Consider the following 12,999-nt stretch of genomic DNA (forward strand, 5'->3'; position numbering starts at 1 on the left):
AAGCTAAAGAGGTCAATTGTTTTTGTATACCTTCATAAGATGTATTTCATGCACCTTAACCAAAATGTGCCCAAATAAGGAAAACATTTTTGTAATGAAAGCGTGTAATAAAGAACGCTTAGAAGTTACTGTGACGTCATCAGACGCATTGATAATTGTGTTGAGAAAATTTAGAGCAAGCCCCCCAATCTAAACTTAGGGGGTATCGAATCCGAATCGATTCCTGACTGATGCAGTGTTTTATTAGTTTTTTTCTGTTGCCAATTGTTTTGGTATTACTTGAATGTATCTTTTGCACCATGAGTTTCCAAAATGTAAGCAAATTAGGCAACCATTTTAGCAATAAAAGCGTCTAGAAACTCCTGTGACGTCAATGAGGCCCAATTGAATGTATTCAGTCTTGGCAAGTTCTGGACAGCCACACATTCTACATATTGCGCTAATGACATCTTTAATGACATTGCTATGGTACAACCTTGTTGCCAGGCTTTGATCCTGTGCGGCAATAATCAGCCCCACAGTTTCTGCTTTTAAGGAATGATAGCCCTCTTTTACCAAAAATACACATACAGACATAAGAATAGAATGTCTCCAATCGCACCAATCACTAGCTGTTTACCGTCTGCTCAGTACAGCCAATGACATCAGGGCTTAACCGACAGTCTCCCTATGACATTACAACTTCGTTGACCACTCACATCAACGTATTTTTATCATCTACCGGTCTTACACTAAAAACGACGTTCGCCCAGGTTGTGGAAACACCAGTCAATGTTACCTAAGACAGTCGTCCTCAGAATTACACTCACTCGCTTACACAATGTAAATAACAAGTAGTAATCTCGGATTATTGACGTGCGTTCGACAGTCGCTTCGGAAGCAAAGGAGAAGCGTAGCGAAAGAAGCAATATTATAGGACCGAAGTTTGAGGATACCAGCATGTACGTCTTTCTTGAGATGGTTTAAATAAGCGCCGAGTACTATGAATCATGTGATGGGATTGAAATACCTCGTACTTGGCTAGATTCTGAATCACGAGTAAGTGCGGAACTGAAAAGGAATCGAGTAACATTGTCTCAGAAGCGACTTCAGAATTCCCCGTCAATATTGTCCTTTTAAAGCGACATCGTTTGAAGAACGAGGCATATCTATTCCTACGAAAATTAGTGGCCGGGTATTTTATAGTATTGCCGACGTGGAGCGCCACAAAATGTATGAAAATCTGAGTTCTTTTGGAATTGTGTGAAAGGTTATAACTACTGAGAAATGTCCCTTGCCAAAAATCAGGTCATTGAGATGTGCCACTTGCCGCGTACGTTGTTGATTCCATCAGTTTATCTCCTCGGTACTGCAGCAATGCTCTGTGGGCTTTTTCGCGATCCCCATAGAAGACACTAAATTGGCTTCGCCTGGCTGGAAATCTCGAGGTAGAATTGGCGCCTGTGCTGCTGCATATCCGTCACCTTGTTCCTGCACAGGCGAGCTGTCTCCACTAGCGTTATCGACGTAGTTCCTATATCTTGCGTGCCAGGAACTTTCTGCTCCGTGGATGTTTAATCCATTGGCTCGAGCTCCCTCAGCAAGAGGTTCCTCTTCGTGGTTTCCAGGTAATTCGTTGATCTGCTGGGCACCTCCACCAGCGTACACCACTCTGTATATATTCTCCGACACTGCGCCGTCATTAAGGCTCACCTGCTGTGCGCAAATCCGCATAACAGGATTCTCCCTTCCGCTGGTTTGCTCAACAGTCATGTCAGCCCTGCGCAAGGTGCTCGTTGCTCCGCCTCTCTCAGCAGAGCCACTTTTCCAAAGCCCGTTGTTTGGTCTATCAATCGCCACACTGGATTGATTTGATTGGCTCGACCTTGTAGTCTGCACAGCTCCTCCCACAACAGCATCGCTCAGACCGTTTGCTTGGTTAACACCTGCCCCCATAAGATGGCTTTGTTCAGTCGCCTGCCCAGCACCTCCGACACCATTGTAAATTGAGTTCGCGACAGCATTTCCTTCAGTGTGGCCCAAACTGTTGGTCTGATTAGTAGCTGTCTCGGCAGGGATGATCGGTACAATAGAGTGTCCACCATTCCCTTCCTCGGTCATTGTGAAACCATTCGCAAGATCAGAGCGTCGACTGTGAAATAAAAAAGAACCTTTTAGACCTTTTGTACTAAAGTAAGACTCGCTGTGGAACGTGTTCACGATTTTGCTATAATTATAATCAAATTAATTAATCGCGACAGAAATGGCCAAATGAAATCTCGCGTATCCCATATTGTACATAAGGGCTTCTACCACTTCTTGAACTACCTCAATTACTAACGGTCGCTTTGCCAACTGGGGTGAAAACGCGGCTCAATGGTTAGATGATAAAGATCAGTGTCTGGACAATCGATGGAGTCAATGATCGATGACAATCGATGGCAATCGATATCAATTAATCGATTGATATATTTTTTATTATTATTATTTTTTTAATCGATTGATATTGATAATTCATGAACAATTGATCGCGCAAGTTTTTGTGATTATCGATTGTCATCGATAATTGATGAGAATGGATCAATTTAATAACATCGATTTTCATCGATTGCCAATAGGAACGCCAATCGGTGACACTCGATGAAGTTCGCCACTACTTTTGTGTGATTATCGATTGGTCATCGATTGGGCGATGCCAATCGATGCCAACTAATTAACGGCAATCGATTGCCATCGATTGATTTTCCGATTCATATAGTCTTAGCGCAAGTATTTTTCCCGCGGTAATGGATCGCAAAGTCGAGATTGTTGTCATAGTAAACGATGATCCAAAATATTTCAAATGTGGTTAAATGGAATTTGTTGTCACTGATAACTCCTGACAAAAATAATTCTCTGGTATCTGTTAGACAATGGTTTGCCCATCTTTCCGGTACAACAGGGTACAATACACGAAATATGACAAACTGCTGATGGTAAGGCAGTAAAAATGAAAAATTAACAGTGCAACGATCATCATACCTCTTTACGGAACGCATGATCAAAATGCCCTCTTGAGCAGAACAGGAGAGTCAAAACATTTACTCCAGCGGACTTCCGGTTAAAATACTGTGACATTACACTGCGGTTTCGCATTTTTGTGGCCAGTGCCATCGTCACTATTCACCACCCATTGAGGTTTGTTTACGGTGGCATGCACGAACCATATCAACAAGCAGTGCCTGACGAAATATTAGTAAAACAAAAATGTACATATTTTCTCAGCCGTACGACCAGCCTTGCATTATTATTTTGTTTTTAGTCTACCAACCATATGGGCTAAATTTAGAAAGTGCTTCAGTAAGGCGTTTGCGTGACAATCGATATGTGCATTAAATATCAATGAAACTGATGCCTCTTGTGCTCAATTGGTGTCATGATTGCCTTTAATCAGAACAAAATAAATAAGTATTAACCTTGGAATAACAGCTTATTAGGGAAACTTTCACGTCATGAAGAAATACAGTAAAATTAAGTCAACAGTTTGAGGCATGTCATTCAAACTTAATAAAAACAAGTAAGGAGATAATAAAAAACGATTATGACTGGTGGAGGTCAGAACATCTATCTATGCCATCTTAAATATATCTAGCGTAATTCTGATTTGACGCCATAAACGTTACTTCTTTATTTTTTTTTTTTTTTTTGCTTAAACACTAAAGCTGTAAGTAACAGTATTGCACTTTGAACATCTTATTTATTTATTTTATTCATTTATTAACCTTGCCACTCAAGCTGGCAAAGCGCCACAACAGCTTTCGCCAAATACTGTGGCCCCTCTTTTTTTACCCTCCCAAAAATGATACACAACAGAAGACAGATCACAACACCGGGAACTACGTGCCCTACTCTTGGCGACAAGTGTGTGGGTTCTTACGTCCCACAGGATTATAAACATTGAAGTGTTGTGAGACGGGACCTCCGGTTTATCGTCCTTATTCGAAAAGATCTTAATAAAGTCTAACCATTTGCAGCTGTAGTTACCAAGGCAGCACTTTCTTCTTAGTTATTGACCCTGAGTGTTGAGTGTTAGTCAAGCCGGAGTTGAACTCACAACCTCCCGCGTGACAGCCCGGTGCTTAACCAACTGAGCCACCGGTGCGCGATGGTAGTTTCCATTTCTTAAAACGGCAGATGACGATGTGATTTTGCTATTGTGGCCTCCTGTCCGTATCTTTCTTTTGGCGCAGTGATATATATATATATATATATATATATATATATACCGTAGAATGAAGAAATGAAACCCATCCCGTTAATCAACTGATTAATTATAGCAAATGAAAAACATGAAGAATTGCCCTGAGCGGGATTTGAACCCACGTCCCCCTGAATACCGGTAGGGTGTGATGACCACTACACCATCAGGACAACCACGCTGGCAACGCAGCTATCGAGACAGTGAATTGGCCTATCGTGAGTATCCCGGGATTCTTTCACGGGTGGGATGGGAAAGCCTAAACCCCTTCATAGCCTTAAACCTAAGGATCGACTAACGATTCACAGGCAAACACCAACTTAGGCATCAGCTAATCAGAGGGATCAAGTTAATGATGCATATATATATATATATTTGTATGTGTGTGTGTGAGTGTGTGTTGGACGAGGCCAACTAAAACAAAATACATAACTTGAAATAAATAAATCTTATGTAATACCAGTCGTGAGAGATGGTTTTTTGGCGTTACACAACTCAATAGCTGTTTTCGTATAATTAATAACTTTTCGTACACAATAAGCAATCAGACAGAAAGACAAGAGTGCAAACTATCAGAGGGAGAGAGGTGATGTAGCTCCTTACCAATTCGCAAAATATAAACAGCATAGAAAAAGTTTGCTCGATCCAATGGAGCCGTTTTTTAAAGAATGATAATTAGTTGACACTTTCAATTGAAAACTTCTCTGACTACATTTTCCTGCAGATGGCGAAACCCAGACAACCATACACTCTACGTGGACTGATGCGTAATCCGTCAAAAAGAATTGATTACAATTGTTGTCAAAATTTTCAAAAATCAACGGCCGAACAAAAGTCAGTGAATAGCGATATTTTACGTGACCCATCACCACTGAATTTTTATTACTGTGCCAACCAGAGCATTGCTGTTTCAAACTGAAATTCTGCTAAAATTCACATAGCCACCCATCTAATTAGTGTCAATTATTCTAAAGCGGCATAGTTTAAACATCCACCAAATATATGCATAACCAGACAGCCAATATAAAATTCTTTAAAAAGATGGAGTAAATGAACTCGATATATGTCACAGTGTCCCCCAAAATCTACTGTTCAAGTAAACAAAAAAATGTTGCAAAGTGTTTTCACTGGATTGTTGTAAATACATAGTTGACGCTTGGACTTAACGGGGCACTTCGAGACGCTTATCTAATCAAGTGCAAACCTGGACGTAAGTCGAAAATACGAGGAAGCTAGAATTCACCTGCGTAATATGATTTTTTTTGTGGAATTCTGACAGGTTAGCTTAAATCTTGTTTCACAGGCTTGCTCACAACGGCTAGTTGCTTATCTGATGAATGAAGGGGTAGTTTCTAAAGAAACTGTGGTCCTGCGTCGGTGGGGAAGTAGTATACACTTCGCTCTGACGAAGGGCTAACGCTCGAAACGTCAGCTTTTAGAATCTCTGTACGGTGGCCAATTTACATTTTCAACTCCGTTGATAAAACCAAATAGTTGCTTATCTAACTACGATGATATTTCTACCTTTCATTGCTCTATTCAAGAAATATGGATCTTCAGAATCTTTTTAGTAGAAAAGGCACAATTTTAAAAATGGGACCCACAGAAGTTGAAACGTGTCTCATGAGAATTAAAAGTTATCCTACCTTGAAAAATTGGCCATACCCTTTCTATGGTAAATCTGAAAGTGCTCTAATATTTTACAAATCGGTTCAATGTCTTAATTGTCGATGTTTGGGGATTCTGTCCTCTTGTCCCCTTCCACTTTTTTTCTTTATAGTGAAGTAACAGGAAGTGACGTCAATCGGTTGTTTATTTTGTTACCGAATCGCCAAGGTCTCGTGGATGGAGGATGGCAGAATACCCCGCCACTTATTTGCATTTCATTGAATAGGGTATAGACCTAATCGGCTAACTCAATGTTGTACCCAATTCAAATCCCCCGGGATTAAGATTCTTTGTGTATTGTATTTGCATGATAATGTAGCATTCATATTTAAATGATATGGAAATACCTGGAACAAAACGTTTTATTCCCAAAGGGTTTGAATTGGGTACAACATTGAGTTAGCCGATTAGGTCTATTCTGCAGTTGCTCCCATTTTTTAGCCACCTTGGCGCGAAACTTTCAGCCTGATTATTTTTTTTTAGTAATGTGTACAGGAAGTGAGGTCACGGTCGGTTGTTTCTTTCGTTACCGAATCGCAAGAATGTAAAGAATGCCATAGGGAAAGTTTTTTTAAAGTATGATTAATTAGTTGATACTTTCAATTGAATGGCGAGCTTGTGCAAGTTGAAACACTTCTCACATGAAAGGTCACCTAGAATTTTCGGTAGCCCTTTTTCTGGCTGAAATTTTCGAAAAGGTATGTTTTGATCCCTATAATTTTCGGATCACTAGACTTTCAGCTAGGAAATCCGAACAGATAAAAACAATTTAGGGGGTAAAAATATGCCTATATCTACCGTTTAAATTAAACACCAAAATACGTTTAACAATGCTATGTTTAAGTGTTTTTAAACTATATTCTGGTTGGGTGCCCCTGACAACTTCATGAGAATTAGCACTGACAAAATGACCTCAAGCATGTTAGCTCTAGCAGCAGTCACCTTGACTACATTACATTTAATTAGATATTTTCGTATTTGAAAAGCCAATATACCAATTGTAGCCTCACTTGAGGCCGGATGTAGATCTCCGATTCCTCCTTTATCTTGTACAAGCTGAAACAAGTTGACTCAAATTTCTCGTCAGCTCGTGGTGTTGCCAAGGCACCGTGTCCACATACGCATGCAATGAGTTGGTAAGGACTTTATCAAGAAAGACTTAAAGAGCTTAGTGTATAATTGATGCAATCTAAGAGCAAGGAATAACGCTGAACACAATTGAAGACTCCAAAGAAAATTCCTCAAGCCGTCGGTAAGGTTAAATAGTAAATTGTACTGAACTGATCGAGATGAAAGGGCGAGAGAATAGAGATTTTCAACGGGCGCTGCGCCCGCGACTTTAGTAGAAACTGAAGCACCAGAATAACCTGGTATTAAACTCGCTGTAATTGCCGTACAAAGGCCTAAAATAACATTCAATTTTTGCATTCTAGTTACAGGTAATAAGTGCGTGTAAGTAGTTGCTTCTAGATCTTTATTATCGAGCCCAGTGGAAAGAAAAGACAGTTTACAAGCCTGGCCTGCCTGGCGAGGAGTAACGAGTGAACAATGGCGTTTCTAGGCCCTCTCAAAGAAACGACAAAGAAGGAGATATTGTTGAAGTAACATGTCATCATGATCTTGCACATGTTTCGAGCACAAATGTTTGTAAATTCTCCAGATAGAATTTCTTCCTCCAGTAAATGTTTCCTCGTTAGAAAGCTCCAAGAAATATATCGGGAAATAACATTTTCGGAAAAAATGTTTGTTCGCTTTATTTGCGGGGCACATAATGATTATCGTGAAAAAGACAAATGCTCGGAATGTGCCGGGTATTCATTTCTTTCCCGTTCTTTGCTATTTTATCCGTGTTCAATTCCAGCATAGTTTGGCAGCTCTAGAGCATGTTAAGGAAGACGAATGAATTGAAGGATTAAAAAACGTTTCAAAACCGTGTAGCCTGCGATTCTGAAAGACATTTTCTGAAACGCTGCCGTCGTGGTGTTTTTACGCCTAGGAACAAAAGCAATAGACGTCATTAATACGCTCCCATTTAACGCGTAAAGCTAGCGCCGGGGGCGGTGTATAGGAACGATTTAGCATCGGATCTACGGTAAATTGATGGGAAGCGTCAGGCTGCTGAGATTTGCGGTTTGCCAAAAGTCAAAGAAACCTTCAAGTTAGCATTGTATGTTATACAGATATCAAGCTTAACTATATAAAAAAACTGAACTGATTGTAATTTGATTTGTAAATTAACTAACTTTATTGTTCGGGCCCCAGTTGTTCAAAAGCGATTCAGCGGGTAAATCACTATCCATTCGATAGCGAAATTGGTTTCGCTTATCCACTGGATAGTTATTTATCCGACGGATAGCACTTTCCATCTTTTGAACAACTATGGCTTGGTCGCACGTTTGACCTGACCAACGCCATATAACCCTTTGGCTGCGGTATCCACCTTTAATGCACTTAGAGATATAATCCTGCATGCAATAAACAAAGAAATAAATAGTAAATAAATAAGGAAAGGAAGACTAAAAGAAAGATACAAGTTTAGATTAAAAATAATTTTATGCTTTTATGACAAGCAGCCGGCGCAAAAGCATGCGCAGGGATTTGAAAAAAGGAAAAGAAGAAAACAAAAATAGAATAAACCATTGTCACTAGTTTGGAAATGATTCAGTAGTTTCAATCTGTCATTGGACAAGATAATAATGCAAGGCCGGTTGTACAGCTGTGAGCATATATATATTTTTTGTTTACTCAATATTTCGTCAGGCACAGCCTGACTTCTTCAGGGAGTTAAAGGGGCTAGGTCACGCAATTTTAGGCAACTTCAGCACTAATCGAATGGTCGTAGAATTAGCTAAAATATCAAAATAACTGTTCAAAACTATAGAAGAACTCTAACAAAACACCGGGAAGCCAAGAAGGGACATGGATGGACAAAACTGGAGAGGATTGTAATGGATTGATTTCGGTAAGTTTGAAAAACGTCGGCCCACCTTTTTTCAAATTTATATCAGTTTATATCAAAATGTCATTTACACAGCTGGAAAATCATTCTCAGTAGTTATGTGGCCTTGATTTTGCAAATGAAAGACTCTTGCTCTGCCAATTTGACGTTTGGAGCTGATAATTAACAAAATTGAACAAAATTACCTAAAATAGCGTGACCTAGCCCCTTTCAGTGGTTTGCTGAAGAAGTCAGGCCGTGCCTGACGAAATATTGAGTAAACAAAATATATATATATATATATATATATCCTCACAGCCGTACAACCAGCCTTGGATTATTGTTTTGTTTTTAGTCTACAAATTATTTGCTGGTTAGATGTCCCAAGATCCGGCACTTATACTTTGTTCAGCTGGCCCTTGCATAAAAAATTGTCTCACTGGACAAGGCGATACTTGGGAGTTTAAGCAAGTACAACGGCAACGTCAAGGAAAACGTCACTCCCAAATAAAACTTAGCGCTATCGCAAGTATTTCTCAATTATTCTGTCTTGTTCACCTTGTACACTGCGGGAGAACTATTCTGTAGCTGGATGGGTACGAACGGTTTTAAAGGATAAATAGAGAATGGTTCGTTCGTTGTCATTGTCACGTTGTCGTTAAAACCTAAAATTTGGTGATTTCACGTTGTTGTTTTGTGGAGTACGGCATAGAAATACATGGAAATTAGACCTACACGTGAGCAGCACGAGTATTTTTTTCGTTTTTTAAAGGCCTGGCTAAACGCTCGCAACATTTCAACGCAACATCTTGCAACATTGTTGCAACATTTCCATCATTTTCCACGCAACATGCCAATGTTCATGTGCCCCAGGCCCCTGGCACGCAAGAAGTGAACCTAACGCGCATGCCCTAGCGCAACAATGTCACGCGAACGTGGCCAAACGAGTACAACATCATGCAACATCCACCATGTTGCACGAAAAATTTGACCGTTTTCAATTTTGATCCAACATCATCTAACGATTCTCTAACATGTTGCAACATATCGCCACATATCGCAACAGGGTGGCCAAACGTATGCAACATGTTGTGCCCAACAATGTTGCGAGCGTTTGGCCAATCATATTCTTTAAGCAATCATATTCTTGCTTTGTGGCGTGTCGTCGCCGTAACCGTCGTCTTTGCTTAAACTGCCATTAACGTGCCAACCAGAGATCTATTGGCTTTCGAAACAATAGTTCTTTTGTTCTGTGGTTGGCAATATTTAAATATCAAAAGAATTGTTTAAGCCAGGTATGTAATTCACGTGGCAAGTCGTAAATCCTGGTTTTCACTAGCGACGCAAGCAGCTTATGCTAGTGAAAACGGACGTCGATATATAAGCCCTCACATAAGCATCAAAATCAACCGCGGCAACCGCCATTTTGTTCAAATGCTCAGACGCAGGGAATCTGGAACGAGTGCTTTAATTGGCCAGACGCGACAAATTTCCTTGTGCTTATGCTGCGTTTCGTTTTCACACGACGCAAGCGTCGCTAGTGAAAACCAGGCTTAATTTTTTGCACCGTGAGACATTGAGCAAATTACAGATAACTTCATTGCTGACACCTTTAAATAAATATCATGAACTCCCCGACACACTGTGTAAACATTTTCAGCCTTGCTCCAAAATGGTCAAAAGGCAATTTAAAAAGTATCCCTGGCTTGCATTTTACATAAGTTATTTACTGCCACGTTGTTGCTGTCATCATGGTTATCACTCCGCCACATTTCATTATTACTATCTGTGTCTCTTGAAAATTTTGGCCTCTTATTTCGCTTCAAGGCTACTTCCCGCTTCCGAGAACTTTGCATGCGTGCAAGGGAACGATATGCCGTGAATTTTGCAACACAATTATAAACAAAGCAGACGATGTCATTCAGCTGTTTTGATGGATGACCATGAAACTGATCTATAATTTCTTATTATTAATTTCGTGTCTCTCTTGAAGAATTATCAGCTCAGTTTTAGCTAAGGACACGAAGGAGAAATCCCAGCCAACAGGTTAAGTGGGTCAATTCAGAGAAGGGCAGTAAGTTTGACAAAAGGCCAGTGTAAGGAATGCTTTGCGACGTCACTGTCTAAGTTTGTTTCATTAACATACGAGTTTGCTCACAGAAGAGGCATTATGCTATTTACACTGTTTGACTCCAAAAGGTAAAAAGAACTTGTTAACTCAGTAAATCTCCAGTTTTAAGCCTTTAAGCTTTGATAACAAGCCAGTTATTAGCCATCAAAACCTGATGAATTCTTGATTAGCAAAGGCGCGCATGATGCCATAAATTCTTCGTAAAATTTGGAATTTTCAAAGCATCGTTGCTCAGATTTTTACGATAGATAGCTCATTATGCAAGGCACTTTCAATATTCAGTACTTTATTCTGATATGACTGATTGGAATACGATAGCCTTTAATGAGGAAAAAAAATTGTAAACAAAAATTCCCTATATTATGCCGGTGACGTACAACGCAAGATGAATCAGAATTCCAAATGACGTTTCATTTCCGAAGATTAGACCTAAAGCATTGGCAACGCTTTCAACTTGCTTCAAGAGTAACCATGGAGAACTTCCGAGTTGGATCTCTCTGGCCACACGCCGTTAATAGGAGCAGGAAGTGACCATGCAACAAAAAAAATAATCTGCAAATAACCGGTTTCGTTGTCAGGCAGGTTGGTGTAAGGTTAACTGATTTCTTGCTGTCGAATGCATTTCTCTTATGTTAAATGATTGTTGTTTGTGCCAATCCCTATCCAAGAGTTATCTGAACATATTATTTCGTGTGTCACACAACACCATCCACTTTCAGGGGCGGGATGTTCCTCTGCGACCGAAGTAACAGCTCTTTTTCTCTTATCAGCAACATGTGGCTCTCGTAATAAGTACCGGCGATCTGAGAGCCTCTAAAAACCCAAACTTAAGCTTGTGAACTATACTCATACCTTTTTCATCTCCGATTTCAACGTGGCCACCTCATTGATGACACAAAATGTGCACAATGTTGTCTTCACGGTTTCAAAACCCTGTCCTAGCATTTGACGAACACGTTGAAGAACGTCTTAGTTCTAGACAATTTTGAAATTCTTTTATTATCGGCAATAAAATTCCGATAACTTAATTTAGTGGGGCGGATATGTGCAGATTTTTTCCAGAATTGTTCACTTCTTGTTAAAAGCACCAGATTCTCAGGGATTATACAACTTTTTATACCATTAAATATTTGATATAATTTATCAATTAACAAAATCGACTTATCTATTGCGAAACTGCAGGGCATGCAAGCAGACATAGGAAGTAAACAGAGGTGACTTGCGTCATCACACTTCCGTTACATTCTTGATAGCATATTTGCGCGTAGTGTATATATGAACACATGTTCAGTTTACGATCAGAGCGCATAAAAAAAGTGAAGCTGGAGGTCGGGTAGCGTAATGAAAAACTGACCATTCCGAGGCGCTCATACAAAACGCTAAAAAATCCATGTCTCGGAAAGAGGGCATTTTAAAAGCCTGCAGCAAAAACGTCAATGTACAGGATTGAACCTGTGAAAGGTACGCTGTGGATCAAGCAGCATACCAGAAGGGCATAAGAGTGGGCGTTTGTGATACTTTGGGTACGTGAAACCAAATTGCCCTTTTTAATCCATTTAATACTATTCATTTTAGCATATTACAAAGAGCCATCAGACCAGGTCCAAATCAAGTAAAATGATTCTGTTCACCTTACACCAAAGTACATGTTTGAGTTTAACGAGTAACCGTGATTCGACAAAAAATATTACAATTGAGGATTGAGCGAGAGTCAGGAAATAGTCTCCTTAAAGCAATCCCTGATGATAGCCGCCGAGGCCGCTCGTACTTTTCAATATATCACAAGTTGCTTGACATAGAAACCCTGATATCACCGTTTCGTCTCTGCTTTCTGAAAAAATAAACGGGAAATATCAATTTTTTCACTACACTGTCAAATTGTGATTTCTTGGTTATATTTGTTACAAGGGGATTTGACATCGTATCTTTCACATTAAGTTAGTCTGTTAGCTGATTTTCATTTCAAGTCGTACTCTGAGTGCCGGAGACATTTTTTTCCAAGCGTTGTCTCGTACCTTGCTCAAACGAATTCCTCTAGCACCCAGT

At 39.8% G+C, this 12,999-nt stretch overlaps 1 protein-coding gene across 2 annotated transcripts; it reads right to left on the reverse strand.

Moving 5' to 3' along the window:
- Window positions 1-223: 223 nt before the first annotated feature.
- On the reverse strand, window positions 224-12,006 carry LOC138010949 (uncharacterized). 2 transcript variants are annotated; one of them, XM_068857959.1, is made up of 2 exons: window positions 11,806-12,006; window positions 224-2,131 (listed from the first exon to the last, which is right to left on the reverse strand). In XM_068857959.1, exon 2 carries the CDS (start codon window positions 2,098-2,100, stop codon window positions 1,330-1,332), a length of 771 nt encoding a protein of 256 aa, XP_068714060.1. In that variant the 5' UTR covers window positions 2,101-2,131; window positions 11,806-12,006; the 3' UTR covers window positions 224-1,329. The 2 variants fall into 2 exon arrangements, with proteins under 2 accessions (XP_068714060.1, XP_068714059.1); XM_068857958.1 differs by lacking the exon at window positions 11,806-12,006 and adding an exon at window positions 3,001-3,050.
- Window positions 12,007-12,999: the final 993 nt, after the last annotated feature.

The sequence above is a fragment of the Montipora foliosa genome, chromosome 7 (assembly GCF_036669935.1).
Source record: "Montipora foliosa isolate CH-2021 chromosome 7, ASM3666993v2, whole genome shotgun sequence".
In the NCBI taxonomy this organism is placed as follows: Eukaryota; Metazoa; Cnidaria; class Anthozoa; order Scleractinia; family Acroporidae; genus Montipora; species Montipora foliosa.